The 23,847-nt window shown below is 43.7% G+C and overlaps 2 protein-coding genes and 3 non-coding genes across 5 annotated transcripts; 4 read left to right on the top strand and 1 right to left on the bottom strand.

Annotated features, from left to right (window-relative positions):
• The first annotated feature begins 1,425 nt into the window (after positions 1–1,425).
• nop56 (NOP56 ribonucleoprotein homolog) lies at positions 1,426–7,462 on the top strand. Its single transcript, XM_034239489.1, has 12 exons — positions 1,426–1,580; positions 2,411–2,500; positions 2,591–2,705; positions 3,076–3,240; positions 3,452–3,650; positions 4,213–4,400; positions 4,717–4,868; positions 5,064–5,164; positions 5,707–5,855; positions 6,041–6,162; positions 6,396–6,509; positions 6,765–7,462. Exons 1-12 carry the CDS (start codon positions 1,578–1,580, stop codon positions 7,029–7,031), a joined length of 1,665 nt encoding a protein of 554 aa, XP_034095380.1. The 5' UTR covers positions 1,426–1,577; the 3' UTR covers positions 7,032–7,462.
• On the top strand, positions 2,127–2,247 carry LOC117561946. Its single transcript, XR_004571465.1, has one exon. It is a non-coding gene; the product is annotated as a small nucleolar RNA SNORA26 (small nucleolar RNA).
• Positions 4,480–4,600, top strand: LOC117561947. Its single transcript, XR_004571466.1, has one exon. It is a non-coding gene; the product is annotated as a small nucleolar RNA SNORA26 (small nucleolar RNA).
• Positions 6,251–6,318, top strand: LOC117561945. Its single transcript, XR_004571464.1, has one exon. It is a non-coding gene; the product is annotated as a small nucleolar RNA SNORD57 (small nucleolar RNA).
• Positions 7,463–8,660: 1,198 nt separating the features above from the next.
• Positions 8,661–23,337, bottom strand: ubap2a (ubiquitin associated protein 2a). The gene is given in 28 exon segments (XM_034239580.1): positions 8,661–9,448; positions 9,537–9,728; positions 9,830–9,897; positions 10,384–10,488; positions 11,067–11,474; positions 11,564–11,657; positions 11,728–11,775; positions 11,960–12,051; positions 12,263–12,566; positions 12,704–12,749; positions 13,032–13,203; positions 13,393–13,432; positions 13,856–14,123; positions 14,427–14,651; positions 15,134–15,440; positions 15,634–15,904; positions 16,015–16,070; positions 16,073–16,194; positions 16,482–16,552; positions 16,654–16,712; positions 17,031–17,128; positions 18,652–18,724; positions 18,810–18,896; positions 19,017–19,179; positions 20,341–20,451; positions 20,880–20,957; positions 21,323–21,460; positions 23,249–23,337. Coding segments are annotated over 27 exon segments (3,750 nt in total). The 5' UTR covers positions 21,419–21,460; positions 23,249–23,337; the 3' UTR covers positions 8,661–9,352.
• Between the last annotated feature and the right edge of the window lie 510 nt (positions 23,338–23,847).

Raw genomic sequence — 23,847 nt, 5'->3', positions numbered from 1 at the left:
TATGCACTGGTTTCAGCTTAATACAGTATACTGGACTTTAATTCTGTGTCTGTGTGTTTGTGTGTGTGTGTGTGTGTGTGTGTGTGTGTGTGTGTGTGTGTGTGTGTGTGTGTGTGTGTGTGTGTGTGTGTGTGTGTGTGTGTGTGTGTGTGTGTGTGCGTGCGTGTGTGTATGTGTGTGTGTGTGTGTGTGTGTGTGTGTCATAAATGTTCTGCTCTTAGCTAATATCCAACACAATGTGACATTTATGGCGCGCCGTTGATATACAAACAGACCCACATGCATCCGTTCCTCGGTAACATCATGACCCTAAAGAACTCTAACAATGCTTTTCCTACAAATAACACTCATCGCAGGATATATTTATTATTATTTCACCCTGCAGGAGTGGACTATTAAAAGTATAGCCACCACTGTATCTTGTTTAGTGCACTTCAATGACACAAGCACAGCTTTGTATCTCCTCCGGCACTTCTAGTAACCACACAATGACGCACAAACCATGGTTACATTTTTTCATCACCTAACAAAAGTCTCTTTAAAGGTTTCTCTTATGTACACGTATAGTTGATTTGCCTTTAGCCATATAAAGTGTTCAGAGCTTTATTTCAAACCCAGTTGGAGTAGCCAAAATCAGTGCACATGTCTTAAATACTGCTCACTGAGTAGGACTGAGCAGTACCGTTGGATGTTTCCGTTAAAAGATAAATCTGTCAATATTCTATACATTCTTAATAAATCCAAAAACGACAAATTCCCAACAAAGACAAATAAAGTGGTTAATTAATGCAATTGTCAATTATTTGAAACTGGAGGAGAAGGCAATGACAAAATATTTGTCTGCAACTGTTGTGATCATTTATTTAACTTTTAAGTAGCCTATGTTTAAAAAAAAATGCAACCATCAAAAACTGGTTTCAGCTTCAATATATTTGAGCAAAAGTCAAAATTATGAATAAATATTTTATTTTGATGTTTTTTGAGTATAGGCTACTTGTCAGACCAAACAAGATATTTCACCACGAACCTGTCTACTAGACTTTCATGTGTCCTACAAATGTAAAAAAAGAGAACAAAATCATCAAACTTCACCAGATAACAAATTACTTCAGTAATTCTTTATCATTACTAAGTCCCAGAGAAACATCCTGCTGCCTAAAATACATACTAAAGCACTTGTGCTCATTTATTTGTGGCAGAAAATAGTCCCCAACATGCACTGTTACTACGGTATGAGTTTCCTCTCATCTCCTGCCGCACCTGTTAGAAACTGGCTAGAGACAATCAGCCATGAGTGAAAACACCTGTGCAGGTGTGGGGTCCAAAACGTATATAAATGGGCTGCAGTCTCCTCAGACAGAGGAGAAAGGAAATATCCAGTCATCGTAAATAGTAGGAAGCTGACTTTCCGCTCTCTCTCCAGCAGGTGCTGCTTTCCCACACGGCCAGTTATCGCGTTGTTTGGCTGTTCCCGCGGTATTTAAGTCATGTGGTAGTCTGCTGAAACGTGTAGCAGCAGTCTTTTCTTTCGGTGTTGGAGCAGAGCAGACGCACACTGCTGAAGAGATTCACTAACCATGGTAAGTACTGGTGCTGGGTGTCTGATTTACAAAGTGTGTTATTGTAGGATACAGCTGAATGCTTTAAAACAAATATGTAATAGAATTTTAAGAGTAAAAAGGGTGTTTTACATGTTTACTGTTCAGTTGAAGGCCTTTTAACATGTGAGGCAGCTAGCCACCCATGTGGCTAATATTAGCTGGGAAATACGTCATTAAGTTGAACTATTCAGGCTCTCACTGCATATGGTTGATTTGAGATGATTTTGTACGTTGCAGTGATTTTTCACTTTTAAGCAGTGGCATCAGCACATTATTGATCAGTTTGATCCTGTGTAAATGTAAGCATCGTTGCTAGCATAAGTTAGCTCGGAGGCACTTTTTTCGCAAGGGCCCAGGTCAACACGTGGGTCCAACATGGCGACAACGTGGTGACGTCTGCGACTCGTCCTATTTATGGGCTAATAACGTAAATAACCAAATCAAGGCTTATGAATTATTTCATTTAAATGCTACATTGTGCACATCCACATGCATTTAAAACTTAAAACACACCATGTCCCCTATTTGCCCACTCTGGACTAATACATGTCCTTAGTGGTTAACACAGGGGGGCAAATTGAATCTCTCATAAACCTGTAGTGAAGGAACACCGTCCTCTCTGCGGATCCTGTCGGGAGAAACAAACAAATGCAATTACTTATTGTGTTCAACATGGTTAATGGCGCTGGTAGTACATCTCTGCATAACACCTGATTGCATGATGGGTATTGGTTTGAAACACTCTAAAACAGTACATTCGTTATTATGAAAGTGAGTTACACTCTAATCCAACATATTTACCTTCTCAGGTGCTGTTGCACGTGTTGTTCGAGCATGCTGCTGGCTATGCGCTGTTTGCAGTCAAAGAGGTGGAGGAGATCGGCATGCTGCTGCCTCAGGTTTGTCTTTACTCCTTGCCTTTTTAATGTGACAATTGATATTTTTCTGACTGGACCACAGGTAGTAACATTATCTTTATTTGTTTTCAGGTTGAAGCCAGTGTGCTGAGCATTGCCAAGTTTAACAGCATGGTGAGCCTGGCTGCCTTCTTCCCCTTCAAGTCGGCGCAGGGTGCTCTGGAGAACATGAATGCAATTTCTGAAGGCAAGATCATTTTCTTTGTTTGGGCTGCATTTGTGTCCTCAGTTGTAATGATGTATCAATCTGTCAATCCACTGATTTCCTGTGCTGACAACTTCCATGTAACCCTGAACAACTCAGGAAAGCCCTTTGAAATGCATGTGTTCTGACTTTCAGCTAGTTTATAATAGAAGTTTAAACAATCAATTGTTAACCTTCACATATTAGCAGTAGCCCATCATAAATGGCCATATTCTGGTTTTTGGCAGATCCACGTATTATCAGATCACATTAGTCAGTGTTGCATCTTTCAAATGGCTTTCCTGCATGTTTCAAGTGTAATTTTAACCAAGTCTCTACAGACAAATAAGTAATCTTCCTCCTTCCCTTGCAGGTGTGGTTCATTCTGACCTGAAATTGTTTCTAGAGACAAACCTGCCCCTCTCTGGGAAGAAGAAGGCTGTGTTGGGGGTTTCAGATTCCAAGGTCGGAGCATCTCTACAAGAAGAATTTACTGTATCCATCCAGACTGGGGGGGTGGTGGCAGAGATTAGCAGAGGTGAGGATCATTTACCTGCCTGATTATTTTTTAAAACTTTTTAAAAAAGGAATATCCTAGCCTTAAGGTTGTGGCCTGTTGTGATGCAATTTTTTTTAACCCTGAAACTCATGAAGGTTCATACTGAAAATCTGAACAGGCACTGGTCACATGCTGTTCTGTCACTCTTCCACTGAACTCAACACATCTAATCTGTTGTCTGTCCTGTCAGGTCTGCGTCTGCACTTCCACTCGCTGGTGAAGGGTCTCACCGGCCTGGCTGCCTCCAAGGCACAGCTGGGTCTGGGTCACAGCTACTCCAGATCTAAAGTAAAGTTCAATGTCAACAGAGTGGACAACATGATCATCCAGTCCATTGCTCTGTTGGACCAGCTGGACAAGGACATCAACACTTTCTCCATGCGTGTTCGGTAAGTACATCTGATAAAACTAGTTAGACAAACACGGGAACTAACATTAAACTGAGAAACTGACTTCCAACAATAAAATGTAATGTTAAAAGCTCCTCGAGCCAATTTATTTCAAAAAAGTAATGTAACTTGACGACAAGACCATTTGTGTAAAAAAGTGCACTCGAGAAGTCTTTCTGCAAAAAGGAGCATAATGATGTCCTCAGTTGTAATGATGTATCAATCTGTCAATCCACTGATTTCCTGTGCTGACAACTTCCATGTAACCCTGAACAACTGAGGAAAGCCGTTCGAAATTTGCTACAGAAAGTAGTGTAAAAACCGATATTCTCAAAAAAATTGTTTACATAATGAATAGAGGGTTTTCGTGTTTTGACTCATGTGGTAAGTTTCCTGTATGGTGCCATCAAGACAAAGGCACTTTTTCTAGACCTTGCCGTTTTCTATTTGCAACCCTAACGTGTGCAGTCACTCGCCAAGCATGCCATAGCTTTGTGCTGTGATTTCCTACACCTGGTTCTTGTGCGTCTAACATCTAACAATCATTTCCTTGTGTCTTCAGTGAATGGTATGGATACCACTTCCCAGAGCTGGTCAGAATCGTGCCAGACAACTCTATGTACTGCCGCATGGCTCAGCTCATTGGTAACAGGAAGGAGCTTTCAGAGGAGAATCTGGAGAGCATGGAGGCCGTGGTGATGGACGGCGCCAAGGCTCAGGCCATCCTGGAAGCATCCCGTTCCTCCATGGGTACGCAAACATCATTTAATCTTTGGCATCTGTACACATCACGTGCATTTAAAGCTTAAAAACACACCATGCCCCCTATTTTCCCACTCTGGACTAATACATGTCCTTAGTGGTTAACACAGGGGGGCAAATTGAATCTCTCATAAACCTGTAGTGATGGAACACCGTCCTCTCTGCGGATCCTGTCGGGAGAAACAAACAAATGCAATGACTTGTCAGTGAAATCTCTTTGGTTGTGTTCAACCTACTGCACAACATGGTTAATGGAGCTGGTAGTAAACCTCTGCTTAACACCTGTTCTTAATCTATCATTCAGGTATGGACATCTCACCCATTGATCTGATCAACATTGAGAGATTCTCCACTCGCGTGGTGGCTCTGGCTGAATATCGACTCGGGCTGCAGGAGTACCTGCGCTGCAAGATGGCACAAGTGGCGCCAAATCTGGCAGCTTTAATCGGAGAAGTGGTGAGTTAAAGTGTTAGTTGTTCGCTGTATACAAATTACTCGAGGACCAATGATGTTTTTACCAAATCTGTCAATCCCCTGAATCTCTGTGTTGATACTTCCGGTCCTGATGGTCCTCCCGAGTAATCCGTTTCTCATGGTAACCCCACCAAAGCTCTGGTTGTCATTGAGCCCTAATGCCCTTTTCTTCGTCAGGTTGGAGCTCGTCTGATCTCCCATGCTGGCAGTCTAACAAACCTCGCCAAATACCCAGCCTCCACCGTCCAGATCCTGGGAGCAGAGAAGGCCCTGTTCAGGTACTGGGGCACCCCCTCCCTGCTGGGGAATAAAGTGGCTACAGTGATGGCAGGGCGGGGCAGGAACAGAGCAGGGTGACTGGAGAGGGCTAAGGTCTCCTCCAGAGTGATCCCTCTCACCCAATGCACCCCCACAGTCTGAGCAGCCACTCAGCACTGAGGTAGAACATCTGATGCACTAGTTAGACAAAAACACAGGCACTAATCGAGGAACTGACCTCCAACAATAACATGTAATGCTAAAAGCTCGTTGAGCCAATTTATTTCAAATAAGCGGTGAAACTTAACTCTTAAGACAATTTGTGTAAAAAAAGTGCAGGTAATTTCTTACAGCTGTATTGGTGTCCTCAGTTGTAATGATGTATCAATCTGTCAATCCACTGATTTCCTGTGCTGACAACTTCCATGTAACCCTGAACAACTGAGGAAAGCCGTTAGAAATTTGCTGCAGAAAGTAGTTTACAGAAAATATATTTTCAAATTAAATAATTCATAGAAAAACTCAGGAGTTTTGACAGTTTCTGGTTTTTATTGTCAAACAGAGCTTTAAAGACCAAAGGAAACACCCCCAAGTACGGCCTGATCTTCCACTCGACGTTCATCGGGCGCGCTGCAGCCAAGAACAAAGGCCGCATCTCCAGATATCTGGCCAACAAGTGCACCATCGCCTCCCGCATTGACTGTTTCTCTGGTGAGTTACACGGCCTTGTTGAATGTCCTTTGTGGCATTATTGCAATGATGTTTACATTTTTCGTCAACAGTAGTCATCCTTCGGGTTGGTGGTGATAAACTTTATTCTGAGCAAAGCCACGAAGTTGCTAAACTGCTGTAATTGTCTTTACAATTTTTTATTTATTTGCTGTCTTTGCTTGCAGAGGTACCCACAAGTGTGTACGGTGACAAGCTGCGCGGACAGGTGGAAGAACGCTTGTCTTTCTATGAGACGGGCGAAGTGCCACGCAAGAATCTGGATGTCATGAAAGAAGCTGTGAAAGAGGTGAGCTCAGAGAACCAGTCGCAGCTGTGTGCTACACACGTGACGCATGGATCAAATGTCTCCTACAAAGTTCAGGGTCTGTTAATGCTGTGGATGATGACAAGCTTTGTCCTGACCCTACTGTGGGGGTACAAAATGATTTAATGAGCCTGACGCAGCATTAGGATATAGAAATTATGAAAAAAAAATACAAGCCAGTTTGCAACCATTTAATGTTTGTTTTCTTGTCTTAGGCTACTGACGTCGCAACTGAGATCAAGCGGAAACTTGAGAAGAAGGAAAAGAAACGCAAGAAGCGTGAAAAGAAGATGCAAGAAGACGTTGGCGAGACCAACGGTGAAGCTGAGGTAAGCAGGTTGGATGTAGTTTCAGGACACGCATGTTTTGATTTGAGATTTGACCCTCACATGGTCCTCTCTCAGTGTACGACATGCTACATTATCATGACTCCGAACCATTGGCTGGTCCCAAATAATGGACCCGATCACTGAAGTGAGTCAGACATTGCATCCACAAAGAGCAGGATGTGTGTGTGTATACATTGAGGGCTAGCTTGGCGTAAAACATGAATATAGTTATTAACCCTTTTTACTGTCTTGCAGGCAGAAAATGGCGACGCAGACACAAAGCCAGCGGCCGAGGAGATGGCGGTGGAGGCGGCACAGAACGGAGCCGAGGACACCCCAGGGAAGAAGAAAAAGAAGCGCAAATCTGAGGCCGTGGAGGTGGCTGTGGTCGAAGAGGAAACGGAAACGCCTTCCAAGAAGAAAAAGAAGCGAAAGTCTGAGGCTATTGAAGCAGAGCCTGCAGAAGAGACTGAAACACCAGTGTCTGAGAAGAAGAAGAAGAAGAAAGAAACCACAGACTAGAAAATGTGGTCAAAGACTAATCTTTATTTTTTTGTACAGCTTATTTTTTATCCATTATGCTTGATCCTACACTAGTAAGCATCTTTATGTTCCAGCTCGTTTGGCAAGTTAGACTGCGAAGAAATGATTCTGACTGTGCCTTGATGTCGGTTACATTTATTTGTACTTTTGTAAATAGCGATCATTAAACTTTGTCAAAAGAGAAACTGTCACGCTTTGCTTAATGCTCACTTGTAATTAGCATCTTCATCAAACCTTTGCTGAGGCTCAAGTCCTGAGGTTATAATGTTGGCATCTAACCAAGGCTGCTTTGAAGTCCTCCAGCCTCACTGTCTGTTACCAAAGCCCACTTGTGTATAGTTCCCCAGAAATCAGTGTGGGTGTAAATGATTTGATAAATGTATCGGATTAAACTGATCACATTAATGATGGCTCGGCTCTATTGTCATTAATCCACATCCACCAGCATCCTCTGCTTAAATATAAATTGCCAATCAGTAATTGCACGGATTTGTAAAGTATGTCATCTAGCAAGTGACTTAAAAACCCTTCCTACCCTTTTCACTTCTGCAGTCACATCTTGCTTGTTTCTAAAGGCTGTCAGTTGGGTCTAAAAATCAGTTGTATTCATTTTATGTTTCAGTCCAATTGTCTTAATTCCAAACTTGTAAGTTTATTTGTATAGCATTTGAGTTGCAAATCTTTGCTTGATCACATCACAAGTACTGCAGCCTTAGATTTGTCATTGTTTTGACTTTGGATCATTAAAGGTAGGTTAGGTAAGAATGGAGAAACCAGCTCAAGTGCGCTAGAATTGAAAAGTACCCCTTCCTTTAGACTTCCTCACAGAGCCCCTCCTCCAACACACACGAACGCGCACATGACCAATGAGGGCACGAGTTAAATTTGTGCACTAGATGGAAGGCTGACAGGCAGGTAGGCCATCCAAAATACTTGGTCGTGCTGTTTACGGCTTCCACAGATTACATTTTTGTATGTATTTATTGGCAAAGCATTTAATGTAATCATTGCTATCTGGATGTTAAGAGCATTCCATGGAATAGAACAAAGTGTTTCTGAAGTGAATTACTTACCCTAGATTTAAGTCCTGTGTAACATTTCCTATGCCAGTAAATTAAAAAAATGTAAGCTCCTGAAAATACTGTTTTCCATCACTGGTGGCCTGACACAGCAGCATTAGCTCTGTATGGTCTTGGGAACCATAGGCTGCGAGTCCCAGTTGGACAAGGCACCACATCCAAACCGCTCCCTGGCCCTGAAACACTGGCAGCCCTTTTGCTCTGCCACCTCTTCAATTATTGAATACTTATAGGTCCTTTTTAGTGTTTATAGTATACATGAACATACAGTGTATTTCCAGCCTCTGAGTAAATCTATACCAGATCGGAAAAATCGGGGATTAATAAAAAATCTTATCTGCACAATTTGATTACTTTGCATCCAGCCTGTCCAGAACATGTTGGCACAGTGGTCTCCCTCAATCATTTATATCAAATACATTTTTTGCTACTCTGCACTGAACTGGTTTCATTGCGAGTATGAAGCAACCTGTGGGCTTAAATCCAGAAAAACATTGTGTTGAGTAAATATTGATGCCAGACCGATACAAACTGTTCAGAACTTTTAATTTGGACAACAATGATTAAACCAATGTTAAAATGACATCAAATCCAAGGCCGGGCAGGTGAAAACCAGCCAACTAGTAAGAGTTGAGGAATGAGAGACAGATGGGAGGGAAACGGGGCAGAAAGAAAAGTCAAGCTATCAACTCAAGTCACCCTCAATATAAGGATTCACAGATGCGGGAGACCAAAGTTACAAAAACGTTTTTCTTCTAAAATAAAAAAAGGCCTTTGCCGTGAAAATGATGTGTAGAATCTATGTACATCACTCTCAGATCATGTATGCATACAAAAAAATCCACATCACAGGATGCTTGTGTTCAAGTATATTCACCAACTTCATCTCCATGATTAAGCATTCTCGTCTTTCCACATTGTTTTTTTTTTTTTGAAATAAAATGTCCTTCAAAATAAAAACCAAATGCAGAATACCACATTTTATGTCCTACCAATACATATATACTGTATAAATACATACATAAATATATTTTACATACAACAGCCATAAATTTGAAAAGGGGATATACAGAGCAAAGGGGAGGGTGGGTGGTAGTGTGTGTTTTTAGCTTGTGTTGTAAAATGGTTTGTCCCTCTATGATCTCGTCACACGCAGGTGTGGTGCTGTGTGTTGGTGTGTGTGTCCATGTTCACGCCACACACACTGCAGATGTGGCCGTCTCAGTTGGCCCAGTAGGGGGAGCTGCCGTAGCTCGACTTGTTGACTTGGCTCTTCTGCTGCAGGCTGTTGGACTGGCCCCGCTGGTTGGGAACCCCCTGAACACACAGAGAAATACAAATTAGCTTCTCAGAAACTCACGGGTAAAAGCCTGAGCGACCATAAAGTGTCTGCGGCGTGGGTTACCTGTCCATCCTGAGCAAGATGGTGGTGCAGCAGCTGTGAGTGTGGTTGCTGGTGAGGCAGGATGTGGAGGAATGGAGCTGGTGCATAGCCTCCAGGAGCTGCTCCAGGGTTCAGAGGCCCCGGGCCCCCCAGTGCTGATGGCAGACTGAAGGGAGGAGGGGTCCCCGCATGGAATCCCTGCTTATCAAAAGACTGGAGAACGAAGATGAGGCATCAATTAATCAGGTCTTAATGATCTGTTGGTATAAACAACTACACAGCAAGAAACAGGGCAGGAGTTGTGAGAGGCTCACCTGCGTCTTATTGTAAACACTTCCACTGATGTCTGGCACACCCGAGTTACTGGACGTAACGGAGACGCCTAGGAGAGTTACGCACCAACATTTCTATTAATTTAATTTACTAAGAGTTAAAAATAGGTTATGCAGACGTGTGGAATGGGATACGCTTAGCTATCCAAAGCTTGAGAATAGGGGCTCTGATACTAAATAAAAATGATTTACAGTATATATTAAATCACAAATCTAGAATTGGAGAGCCTGAATAAATAAAAAACACCAAACACTAACCAAATAACCTCAAAACTAAACTGATCTAAATCCAACTACTAAATGGTCCCAACAATTTCATCAGTTTAAACATTGGTATGACATAAGTAAGATAACACAGAAACATAAGGGAAAATAAAAGTATATTTCTAAGTAAAGGAACTTGTTGAAACCCCCCCCCCCCAGCCATTTAGGATAGTCAAGCTCAGACATATATAACACATGCTTTTAATTATAATTCCGGACAATTTGAAAAATCTCAAATGATCATTATAAAAAGACGTGTCTATTTGTCGTACCTTTGCCAGGCCCAGAAGCAGCAGATTTGGCTTGTGCCTGTGAGGAGGAGTTGTATCCTTTACTGTAGTCGACTCCTGCCGGCCCCGCTGTCAGCTCCTCGTACCCTGCACAGGAAAACAAAGTTCAGCGCTCGAGCAAAACACATCACTTCCTGTGCAAGACAAACCCCAATACTAATAACAAAAGGGTTTAGTATAGTATTCGTTTTATTTGTCCCCGAGGGGAAAATGGGTTGCAGCCCATCACAAAGGCATTTAAAAAGATAAGACAATACGTCACTGACAACAACATAGACACAGATTAAAACAAACAGATATAAGAAAACCAGATATCGGCAGACATGACAAGGGGCCTATAGGCGAAATAGGGGGGACAGGGCCAGCTGGGCAAACAGTGCGACCTAGCCGTCATTGATTTAGGAGTTTGATGGCTTGTGGGACGAAAGACAGCCGAGATCTGTTCTTTTTGAACAGAGGGGGACGATATCTCCGCCCGGATGGCAACAGTTCAAAGTAAGAGGCAAGAGGGTGCCTCAGGTCACTCACAATATTGTGTGCCAATTTGAAAACTGTCCTTGTATAAGCATTCTATATTAGCAAATGAGATTCCTGTCAATTTACTGGACAATGTTATGGGAGCTCCTTGAATGAATGTCCTGTTGTGAACATTGGTGTTCACTGACCTGAGCTGAAGGCGTGCTGTCCGTAGCCGCTGGGCTGCTGCTGCTGCGTCTGCTGCTGGAAGGGGCTGGCCGAGGGGTTTCCCAGACCCAGGCCCATGCTGTGCTGCTTGGCAGAGGCTGGACCCCCGGGAGGAACGAACATGTGGCTGTACTGGAAGGCAGCAGCGTTGGCCACGGCGCCCGGCATTCCCGCGTAGTAAGGCAGGCCTGTGTAGCTGTAGCCCGGGGGCAGGAAGGCCTGCTGGCTGCTGTGGTGCTGCGGCTGGCCCTGGGGCTGCTGGGCCTGGGGGGGCTGCTGCTGGGCCTGGTTCTGGCCTTGGCTCTGGCCCTGGGAAGGCTGCTGGGCTGCCAGGCTTGCGGGGGGCGCCGGGGAGGTGGAGTCATTCCTGCCGAACTTTGTGACTTCACCTGACAAATATTTGAGATGTCAGGCGAGAACAATCACGGGGATTTTAAGGATTTGGGACAAGGCCATCAAAGGGGGGCCAGTGTTTTACCTGAGTAGGGGTTGTTGGCTAGGCCCCCGTCTCTGCCAGAGAGAGTCGCTGCGGGGCCCGGGAATGTGATTCCATAGTAATCCTGCAAAGAGGGCTGAAGGACAGGAGAGGATCAGAAGGAGCCACACAACTAGAGTACTACAGAGTGTGACGATGAGGCTCACCATTGGCAGTCTGGACTGGAGCATATGGAGGTCTTCGTAACCATAGATCTGCTGTGAAACACAGGTAGTTAGTTTTGTTCTTTTTAAGAAGAGAATCAAATGTTGAGTTTATGAATAAACATTTGAAGCTTCAAACTATTCAGCACAGAATGCTCTTTACGAAAACAAAGGTTCATTGATATAAAAAAATAATAATACACTTCAGTGACTCTAAATCCTGAGGGGTACTCACTGGGTATGCTGGCAGCAGCCCCCCGGGGCCCATGATATACTGGTTGGGCAGTAGAGGGGGAACTCCCTGTGACAAGTTAGGGGGAGCTTTACCTGTGAACACATTGACACAACAACCATCACTTTCACGTGAAGAACAACAAATACAATGAATTGGGCTAATCACAATGTGACAGAGATCACACATTCCCCTTGTGTCAGTGTGTGTGTGTGTGTGTGTGTGTGTGTGTGTGTGTGTGTGTGTGTGTGTGTGTGTGTGTGTGTGTGTGTGTGTGTGTGTGTGTGTGTGTGTGTGTGTGTGTACCAGAGGAGGAGAGCAGGGGGTTGTTCCTCTGTGCGTTGAGGTTGGACGTGGCATTAGCTCCATTGGAGCCGAGTCCGAGTGCCGAGTTGGCGGCGGCCATGGCGGCAGAGTGGAGTCCGCTGGCGCTGATGATGCCGCCCACAGAGCTGCCCATGCTGCCGCCCATGTTGGGCATGTTCACCAGGTGGCTGATGCTGCTGCTACTGATGCTGCTGTTGTGGGAGGAGTGGAGCGACGAGGGCTGCGAGTACGACCCCGTGGAAGGAGCCAGCGAGCTCACACCGCTGTTGTCAACACAGGTGTACTGAGGACGAGAATTAAGTCCATTTGAGTTGGTGATGCATAGACACAGTGTTGAGTTTGCTAAACCAGCTGTTTTGTATACAGGGTTAAAGATAACACAGGAGACTTTACATTGTGTTGGATGACACTGGTACTTACAGTTAGAGCGCTGGAGCCCATAGCTGAGGAATGACTGCTGACATGGCTGTAGAGTGACGGCAGAAAGGAAACGGATGATTGGTTGCACTGATAAAACATTTGCAAAGCTGCATCTCACTAACAAAGAAACAAAATGGTTATTTATTAGCTTAAGAACTGTAATTTAACAACTGGTAATAAATGGTAAAGAAGTCAAAGTCAAGCAGAAAAAGCTGGGAAACCTTTTGACTTATGGCCAGATTTGTGTCACATTCTAAATGCAGGAACGGTAGGCAAGTTTTTTTGCATGCAACATTTTAGTTTGTAAACCGCAACTCTGTTTTCTAACCTGTTGTGTGAGTTGAGATGGCTGGCAGAGGGCATGTCCTGGGCCAGGCTGGAGAGCGTGGAGCTGTGTGGAGGCATGGAGGAGGGGAGGTGGGAGGAAGGTGCCGAGGGTCCGTTGGTGCAGATGTTCAGAGACGGCGACTCTGGCTTCGGAGTGGAGGATGCTGATGAAGCTGAGAGGAGGAGGAGGAGGAGGAGGAGGAGGAGGAGGAGGAGGAGGAGGAGGAGGAGGAGGAGGAGGAGGAGGAGGAGGAGGAGGAGGAAGAGGAAGGGATTTATTTAGTCATAATGCCACAACCCAAAAAAGACGTTACAATAGAAGGTATAAATTAAACAAGTGAAAAGAGTAGAGAGGAACTTACTGTCTAGAGCAGCAGAGGTCCTCACACCATTCAGACCATTCTGGTGAAAAGAACAACAGAGCTTAACAGATCAATACCATATACATGTAACACTTAAACAACATACGAGATGATCACAAACAAAATTCATGTTATTAGTTATTATATTTTTAAGTAACAGTCAGTCCATTAACCACAGCCGATGTCAGTTTACTTTTGTTTCACTCAAAACATCCAAACTATAACTTTAAGTGTCTATGGGCAAATGTCCGTATGCTCAAGTCATCTCAAAGTTTACAGTCCAGAGTGTCCCAATGCAGGGCGGACCCTCGACCCCCTGTTTGCTTGCACCAAGCAATATATCAGTGTCCGGCTGTTTATACAACTATCCTATAGAAGAGGATCATTTCTCATCTCTGTCATCTCGGCATTCCCCTGAAAAGGCTCCCAGGATGATGATTCTTTTTTGGCTAATGCTACTCACCATGACTGGCCCCGTGGCCTCTTTGCTCTGGGAAAAGGCCAGTCGTGAGTGAGGGGGCATGGTCCCATCGTAACCTCCCCCCACTGAGGAGTAGTGGGAGGAGCTGGGTATGGAGGAGGAGGCGGAGGAGACTGTCGAAGAGGAGGGAATGCCGCTCCCTAATGAGGAGGGAGTGAGGTTGGGCAGCTGCACTGAGGAGTGGTACACCGGCTCTGCTGAGGAGAGGGGCAGGGGCAGGGCGACGGAGAGGGGGCTGCCCAGCGACTCACTGCGGGACAGCAGTGAGAGGAGAACAACTAGTCAGATAAAACGTTCGACTTTATTCACAAACCATATCGTTTCTGTAATATCATTCACTTGAGAGGAAACTAATCAATCAGCAGTAAGGATGTAACTAGAACCGGTACTTTGGTGCCAAGGTACATCTTAACTTTACTACGATGTGTTCAAATGTAATCAATGCAATCTTTGACCTTATAAAAAAAGTTAGTAATCAACTTTGTTTAGTTTTGGTTTTTTACCGCAATTGTTAACTTTCATTGGTATTGACCCGGGTCAGCAGCGACAGTACCTGAGCGGTTTGGAGTACAGGCTGGTCTGGCTCTGGATGCCTGGTCCCGGTGCAGGAAGAGTTGGGGCGGGGGCCGGGGTGGACTCCCTGGATTGGCTCACACAATTGTCGACGATTCCGAACTCGGGCATTGCCGACTCCGAGCCGAAGTCCAGCGCTCCGAACTGGAGATTCAGACCCGGGACTTCAGCCGAGCCCGGCATCTCTACCGCTGTGGCGGGGAATCTGCCGGGGGGGGGGGGGAGGACAGTCAGGGTTAGGGTTTTAGGTTTGTACCAAACTATTTTATGAGACAATATTAGCATTTAGGAGGTTGTACCCCTGATGTGTGATTTGATGTAAATTAAGTAGTACTTATTACAATATTTGTAATAAATAAAACAATTAAGAATTATTTTTGATGATTAGTAATTCCTTCTGTTAGACATTTTAATGCAACAACTTAACTGTAGTTCCAGTTATCAACCTATGAATGAGTTGATGAAGGTGTATTAAATATGAATTATCAATGATAACTGTTTATACTCTGACTTGCTCAAACTAGAACCCCGACATGCTGGTGGTAGGATGGAGGAATACTGTCGTCATCACATACTCATTTCATGACCCTAAAAGTGAAATGTAGCATCTATTCGTAATATCTTGTAGTAATAACTTCTGGAGCTGAATTTATCCCAACTCTCTGTCCAACATCTTCAGCCCCCTGCAGTACCTTTGATGATGGAGGTATCCTTCGTTTCTGGACTTTGAGCTGTGCCCGTTGCTGCTGTGGCGTGTTGCCGCCCTGAGGGTCCAGCCCTGCGCCGGGGACATGAGGTTTAGCACCAGCAGCCATCGCCTGGCCTGCCTGTGCCAGGGGGCCGGTGAGGTGGGGGACGGGCGAGGCGGAAGCAGGGGGCGCTTGGTGTTGCGATGGAGGACTGGGCTGACGGGCCAGAGGCAGGGAGGGGCCCGCATGCCTTTGGACCAGATGACTCAGCACAAGAGAGGGCTCGGGCTGCAGGCCAAACTCACCTGCAGACACACAACAAACATAGGACAGGGTTTACAAACACTACACGGGCCTTTGTTCATATACTGGAATATGCTTCCAACTGACAAACATCATCTCTTCTCTTATTGAGATGTATCATGCATGGTCCTTGCTAAATTAAGACTCAAACTAATAATGTTGAAACAGAAAATGCAGCATGATGGCCACACTCACGGCTGAACTGTGAGGACAGTGAGGTGGAGTTGGATTCTGATGCCTTGATGTCCCAGCTGGATGAGGAGGGTGGAGGTACAGGTGCTCCCAGGCCTGGCAGTCGGCCCATGGAGGGGTTGCTCCCTTGGGTGCTGGAAGGAGGCGCCGCCTGGGCCGAGGGCAGCGGACCCAGGCCAGGACCCTTCAGCTGTTCCAGTATCTGAGCTCCGGCGCTGGGCGGAGGCCTCTTGGCCTGGCCCAGGTCCCCAAAACCAGCTCCCAGAACTGACGACTGGCACACATGGGAGGAGAGGGCGTAATCATCAGTCTGTGTGTGCATGGGTTCATTTACATGTGACAGATGAAAGGAATGTGTCAAATCAAAAGAAATATTTTCATTACCAGAGCAGCATGAGCGTAGCTTGTGCTGCTGGTGGTGCTGCGGCCGGGGGGGGGGGGTGTTGCTGCTGTGGCTGGTGGTGGTGGTGGGAGTTGGTGAAGACCAGACTCTGAGAGGAAGAGGACGAAGGTGGTTCTCTTCCTCCGCCCACAGGCTTCTGCAGCAGAGAGGCGAGGTCCAGACTGTAGTACAGTGCCGACAGTTAGAAAGGGCTTGCAGGAGTCAACAGTTGCCAATGTAATGGGTTATTAATAGATACAAGTACATTCTAAATAGCAATGACAATATACCTCTATAGTTTGTCAAGTAAAGGTATTCCTTCATTGCCAACATAGTTTTAAATTAGTATAAAATAACTACTTAGCAATTTGTAGCAAATAATAGTAATATTAATAATTATTCTGAAGTTGCACGACAATGAAACATCAGGGCCACTTTATAATGTTATAATTGAGCTGGTTTTAGCTACCTTTGCCCAGGTGTGATGTGGTTCTCAGCAGCAGGTGCACATGAGGCGGTGAACACTTTGGTCTCCGATAGCTAAACAAACAAACAACAACACAGGAGACATTGTTTGAAAACAAACACCACAACATTGTTACTGTGATCTACAGACTTCTGCTGCAACAGTCTCAACTCACACTGACATCCTCACTCCAGTCCTCAGACGCCCAGTCCTCCAAGGTATGTCTCCAGGTAACTAGAGAGAAACAAATGATGAGTCACAGAATTCAAATACAGGTTAACGCCATGTGAACATTTTTCTAAAATACATTTGAGTCTGGCTACCATGTGAGGCAACCCTGCCGCTGCACGGAGCAGAGAGGCCGAGTAGTGAGGTTTTTATTTATTTATTTGTTGAACACCAGCACTGATAAACAAAAATGACCTGCATGGAATATTTTCATTCAAATATAAAAAGAAGCGAAACAACACCAGGTAGTAATGTCATTGCAAGATCGTTGGTAGCGACTAGACTACCGACAGCTGAAGAGCATATCAGTTCTAAAAAGCACACCTGTGCCATCTGTGCTGTTGGTGCCCGCTGTGTCCCACATCTCACCCTGTGCACCCCCTGATCCGGACTCTGCGGTGTAGTCCGCTGGGTTGAAGGTCCTGGGGAAGAGGGAAGGAGCGGTATATTTAGTTACACAGAAATAAACTGAAGAGGAAGGAAGAGGTGGACTGATTCAGTTAGTTTCTTATAAACACTTTCTGAAGGAGCTATCGGTTCCTGGTTGTTGGGTTTTCGGTAGGGATGGGTACCGAGCCCCGGTATTAAACGGGCCCCGGGCTGAATTATTAAAGACCATGGTACCGTTAAGCTCCGACGTTAACGGTCTTTTTATCGGTACTGGAGACATGTCAAAAATATATGTATTATTGCTACACAAACATTATATTCCATTTCTAATATGCAAAAACCGTCTTTTTAGTATTTTCGATCTTTCCAATCCAGGCGAGAAATCTCTCTCCCCCGCCTGCTTGGGAGGGGGCGGGGCAGTTTACACACACCCAGCTGCTACATGCAGCAACACACACACACACTGCGGAGATGGCGGAGAGAACTCGCTCCGAGGTGTGGTTAAACTTTACCCGTCTCGATGCTCGTTGCCAAAAGTGCAATAAGAGTTTAACATGTGAGGGCGGTAACACGAGCAATTTATCTAAACATTTAGCAAAAGTGCTCCACATCCAGACGGAGGAATGCACCGGGTTCCACTGTCTTTCTAGCAGCTCTGTAGCCCCATCCACGAGTAACGTTTACCAGTCAGGTGTTATGTATGCTAGCAGCAACACACGGAGTTAACTCAATGATTCAAACATGGGTTCATGATTAGAGGAAACTGAGTTATTTATTTTGTTAAAGTTTCAGCTATTCTGTTTACAGTTCTGTCCTCAGATTATTTAATACGATTTGTTAAAAAACTGTTGTTTCTTTTGATGTGAAATATTATGTATTTAAATTTAAATAAAAAGCAATGTTAGTTTTGTTCACAATTTGTTTAGTTAGTTTACCTTATTTTTTTCTCCAAAAGAACCGATAAGAGTACCGTTAAAAGACCGGACCGATAAGCAGTATCGATAAAAGTAGTAGTACCGTTAAAACCTTAACGATACCCATCCCTAGTTTTCGGTGTTGTGGAAAGGGAGAGGCGAGATGCGTTTATTATTATGTTTTTCAGATGTTAATGAGACTGAAGACTCACAATCATTAAGGTTCAAACTCAAGAATACGTTACATTTACTGGCCTGAAAAACACTCTAGTAACAAAAGTACACCTAAAAGTATGTTAGAAATGCATGATTTGTGAAAAGAAAACAGATTGCAATTTGTTTGACTGCTTTGTTATTGCAATATGATTCATGATATCAGAGGGAATTACCAATTTCTAAACGCACTCACATAATCATTAAAAATATATATTTGATGGGGATCTGTACCAAACAATGATTTGTATTAAGTCTGTAGAATACCATTAGTAGGCCGGTACTTATCTTCAGCACCACAAGACTTCCTTCAGAGTGATTTTATATTTTCACATATTTTGCATTCATCAAATATTTTTGCTAACTGCGATTTTGATATTGTCCATGCTCTATTACAAAACCCATGTACGTGCTTGTTGTCACCATACCCCATGCCTTGGGCCGAGAACCGGGTCCCTGGTGGTCCTCTGCCTCGGCCTCGACCTCCAGATCCTGCAGATCCTGCGTAACATTCACAAAAAGGTCAACAGCGTCCACTACAGCGCTGGGGGTACTAACAAAGCGTTTTCAAGTGCTTACTGCTCACCTCGTCCCGCACCTCTGGCCCTGCGACCTCGGTCTGCACCTCTGTCCACGGGCATCACTTCCATCACCCCATTCTCCTCTGGACGCACTGTATGCGTTCAAAACACAAGTGCACATCAAATGAGAAAAAGGGATTTGCAGTAATGATACTGTAAAGAAGGAGGCAGGAAAGTCAGAATCAAATAAATGTAGAGTTTATCCTCCCTACCCGGTCGGCTGCGGCTGGCCCCCCTGCCCTTGCGGTTGGCAGCCCCACGGCCCTTGCTCGCCTCCCTCTCTCCTTTCTTCTCCCTGTTTTCCTTGTTCTCCTTGCTGTCTGACGGACCCTCCTTCACCAGCGGTTTCTTCTTCCCTACCGTCTCCCATGAGGTCTAAAAACATGGGCAGTATACATCAGTAAGTAAACTATGCACTTTTTTAATTAAAACAAAAATGGCATCTTTGTCTCCATCAGTCACATTTCAGAGTTGTATAGTGTAGAAGGAGCCTCTTGCATTCTGTGGTTGGTTGAGCCTGTGTGTATTCTGACCAAGAGGCTAACGCAACGCTACAAAAACATTCCTGGAAATGGTTACAGAAAAGCTATAATGCCGGACATTTTCGACCTACTTGTCTGAAGGGTTCTGTTCTGCATGCAGGAAGAAAACAAATCGGATTGGGACCTGTGAGCTGTAGATATTCAAAATCAAAACACTAATTATAACTTTTTTAGCAACTACAATGAATGTTTGACTCATGTATTATTAGGTCACTCTAGGTTTGCGCTGGTCATGATCTTGACGAGTTCGGTAGAAGAAGTTGTTATCAGAGGGTTGCCGTGTATAACACCAGTTATTTGCTATTTTTGGAGTTCCTCAAAATCAAAACAACAAGCAGGGCAGCTGTCTGGCCGGCTGCCCTACAGCCTCTAGTCGCCATCTGTGCCGGCTGGTATGCATCACAAATGTTGGGACACTCACTCGGACTTGGCAGAACAACACAAGTGTTTTTTCCCCTTTAAACCTTCCCCTTGGAAACATGTCCTCGGTCTGAGATCTGTCCTTTAGTTTGTTCACCTTCATTTCAAAAGGCCAACCGTCTTAGACAAAAAAGTGATGCGAGCTACTTAGTGATTATTCAAAGTCTAACAGTACGATGCTTAAGCCGTGACAGCACACAATGCCATGCTTATTAAATCATTTGAGATGAATGGAATTCAGCCATAATTAAGGTTATGTATTACACCTGTGCTTTTCTTACTCTAACATGTTAAAAGAAGGTCTGGTTGATTTGTGGTATGATTACAAATTTAGAGCATGAATGATTTTTCTCACTTATGTTCACAGTCCATGTGCTCATCATCAATCTTTCTAATTCAAAATACCAATTTCAGTCAAATCAATTATCGTTTTGGGCCATCGCATATTCTGTCTACCAAGCAAAATAAATCTATTCACACTATCTGAAATTGCAAATAGATATTGTTGAAAAAAAAAACACAGGCGAGTATGAGAAGTGTAACAAAGGGATTAAATAAAACATGGTGTGGTTACCATGTCTGAGGTGCTCTCCAGGAGAAAGTTGATGGCTCTGCTCACATCCTCGTTGCAGTCGTGGAGCGCTACCATGCACTCATCCTGGTTCCTCCCAGTCACCTCCATCAGCTGGGGAAAGCAACAAAGACACTTTGTATTGGAAATGCTGTTTTTTTAAAGTGATTTTAAAGTACATAGCATGTAGATATCTTCTCAGTGTGTAAACATAACATTGATGCCATATTAGTTGACAGCTACAACGTTAGTAAAGACTGATGGATGTGAACTCCATTCAGAAAACAAGCTGTTTAAAACAAAAATGTGGTGTCAGCTTGGGACAGACCTGACTAAGCATGAATTCAGAATTTCTACAAACCAGCAACAGGATGTAGTTAGTTCAGCATTCTCTTGATCCATTCATTGCAACTAAATGAAGGTGTATATGGGTTTAAACCACTGCAGTAAACTCATTTAAGCCACAGACAATGTAAAATGAATAAACACATGATGGTTTGTTTTGTGTTTGGTGTGAACACAGCACCAGTAGTGTTCCTCACCTGGTTAACTTTGCCTTCAAAGTCAGCATCATTCTTGTCATAGATCACCTGTGCGAGCCGGATCTGCTCAGCTGTGGCCTTTTGGTTCACAGGAGAAAACAAATGTAAGAACGAAATATCTTCACACCGTATTAGTTACACCTATCATATTGTTAACTTGTCAGCCATAAAATCTTCCTTAACAACCAAACATTTATTATATTTAACACAGTTAGAAAGGTATGTATTTGACTATATTGTTACTAAGCAAGGGCCTACGATTGTCCTTATTGAAAGCTAATGTAGATCCTTTTCAATAATGATAAAGGAGGTCTCCTTGCATAATGTGTGCACTCTGGCTTTGTTGGCAAGAGTAATCGTGTGCACACTGGTGTTTTGTTTCAAAATCTCTATGGCTTACGGCAGTGTGCTTTCTTCACGTTTATGTGGTTGCGGTGGCCCACCTGTATCTGTTTTTGTGGTTGTGATGTTTGAGTAGCAGCAGGCAGCGCTTTTTCCCGAGGGCCCCGGGCCTTTTCGCCGCCCAGCGAGCTCATCATATACAGTATATACAAAACTCTGTATGTACAAAATAGAAAAATCTGCAAAAAAGGAAACAAGAAGCCTGGAAGGATGAGTGAAATCAACCAACAGTTCTGCAAACACAAGCATTTCATTTACAATGATGTTAGCGCAGAGCCTCGATACTTTCCCATGTACGAGTGTATAGAAAGAACAAAGTGCTTAATACCAACAATATGTGTTGTGAGCATAGCAAAGCTGTATTGCACAATCATGAATACTGCTTATGAAGGCTGTAAGAGCAGTGGGCCACACCAGCTTTGCTGAGAATCTGGGTCAAGGAGGAGAAGCGACCTAGTGTCCTCTTACAAAAATCACAGACCAAAGAGTGTGAAGCAGAACAAACACCACACACCCTGACCTCAAAGCCCCTTTACGCGCTACATAGTTTACAGCCTCAGATTAGAAACACAAACCGCAGTAGAATATTTAATCCTCTCCTGCACAAGTTGTAACTTGATGCAAATTGGCTGTGATACCTTATAGACTAGTAAGAACTAATAATTTCAGTAGCAAATATTAAACACTTCTTAAAACCCTTTGCACACACAGGGCTTTATCCACCTGCATCTATATGGAAAAGGGAATTGCTAAATTCCGTAAAATAACAAAAGAACAACACGGTGTACTTTTGGAGTTGCAAGCTTTGACTAAGGTGGGTACTAGAATAATACCTACAGATATCCCCAGTGACCCATTTGTTTTATGTGAGAGAACAATAGCAATCCAGTTTACAGTGTCTGAGTGACGTTGCCAAATGCACTGCTGCCATTGGCTGCTGCTCTGAACAAAGCTTGTGCAAAAGGACGAACTGGCATAAAATGTGATTTCAATGAAAAATCGAAACCTCTTTTTAATATTGAAATACCTACGGCAGTAGCAGTATTTTGTACTCAAATAATACAATTATAACATATCATTACAAGTATGAGTCTCGACGTTCTTAAAAGATAAACAACAACAAACCATCAGAGTAACTCCGCATATCTTGTTCATTACATTTACGTGTACAGTGACAAATAAATACCAGTTATGTAAAACATAACGTGTCAAAATATATAAACATCTACCTGGTAACATCTTACAAATAATTGACTAGCTACCGTTCTTTTTAGTAATAAACCAAGCGGAGCGTTGTTATGAACCGATGCTAACGTTAGCATGTTGCTATCATGTTACTTATTACTTGACTCTATATATTACTCTGTAACGGTTGACGTTCCGTGTATATGTTGCAAAATAAAAGCATGTTCTCGTAGCATCCTTTTTTTTAACTCAACACTGACCGATTTTGAGCTGTTGGTATTGTGGTCCCTTTGTCCTCGCTAGCACAGACTCGTGTTAGCTTTAGCGTGCTAATGCTGACACCATAGCATCGATACTGAGCAGCGGGGATGAAGCTAGCTAAAGGTGCTACCTAAATCTGCTCCAAGTTGATAGCCAACGGCTGTCTAACTCGCTTGCTCGTGTCTTATCCGTATTTATAGATCCGTAGAGTTATCTAACGATGCTGGCGGTTACATCAGACTCGTCCTCGAACAAATAAACAACAGGCTTGACGTCTAACAACATATCGGTGTTAAATCTGAAGAAAAAAGGCCTCTCAGCGGGGCACAATCCCATCCCGACATTGCTCGCCGGGAAACAAGACAACAGAAAAATTGCATCCTTAACAACCCCGCGCCGGATAAACAACGAAGCCAGCGAACAACAATTTCAGCGAGTAGGCGTTTAAATACGCATTTTAAACGCGTTGTGATACAGAAAGTGAACTTAGTAAAACATTAGAAAAATTGTGTTTTTATTACCTGCTAACACGCTTCACTCGGCCAGCAGCAGACAAGGTGGTCACGTGATGTGCCCTGCCGTGGTGGTGATGCTCCCCTCTCCTCTTGGGTCACAACTAACTTCCTAACGACCTTCCCCATGAAACACAGAGGTGGAAGAAATACTCCGAATATTTACTTACATTAAAGTAGCCATACTACAGTGTACACATACTCAGTTACAAGTATTAGTAGTCCTGCATTCAAAATTGCACTTAAGTCAAGTATTGGCTTCTTAATATACTTTAAATACCAAAAGTAGAAGTATTTGTTATGCAGAATGGCTCCTTTAAGCACCTGTTATTTTTAAATTGTTGTATTATAATTATTGGTGCATTAATGTGTTCATCACTTCAATGTTGAGCTGGGTAAATGTAGGGTTTATTTTTGATTACTTCTTTATACACTACTGGGTAGCTGAACAAATAAACAAGCCCAAAAATGTATTAGTCCATTTATATTTTTTATTAATAATCCAAATATTTAACGTAACTATATGTGCAAAATTACTGCTGTGGAGTAAAAAAATACCACATGTGCCCACAAATTGTGGTCGCGTAAAAGTATAAAGTAGCATAATG

The sequence above is a fragment of the Gymnodraco acuticeps genome, unplaced genomic scaffold (assembly GCF_902827175.1).
Source record: "Gymnodraco acuticeps unplaced genomic scaffold, fGymAcu1.1, whole genome shotgun sequence".
In the NCBI taxonomy this organism is placed as follows: domain Eukaryota; kingdom Metazoa; phylum Chordata; class Actinopteri; order Perciformes; family Bathydraconidae; genus Gymnodraco; species Gymnodraco acuticeps.
Note: the sequence above shows the minus strand (reverse complement) of the source record. Positions and strands in the feature narration are given on the sequence as shown.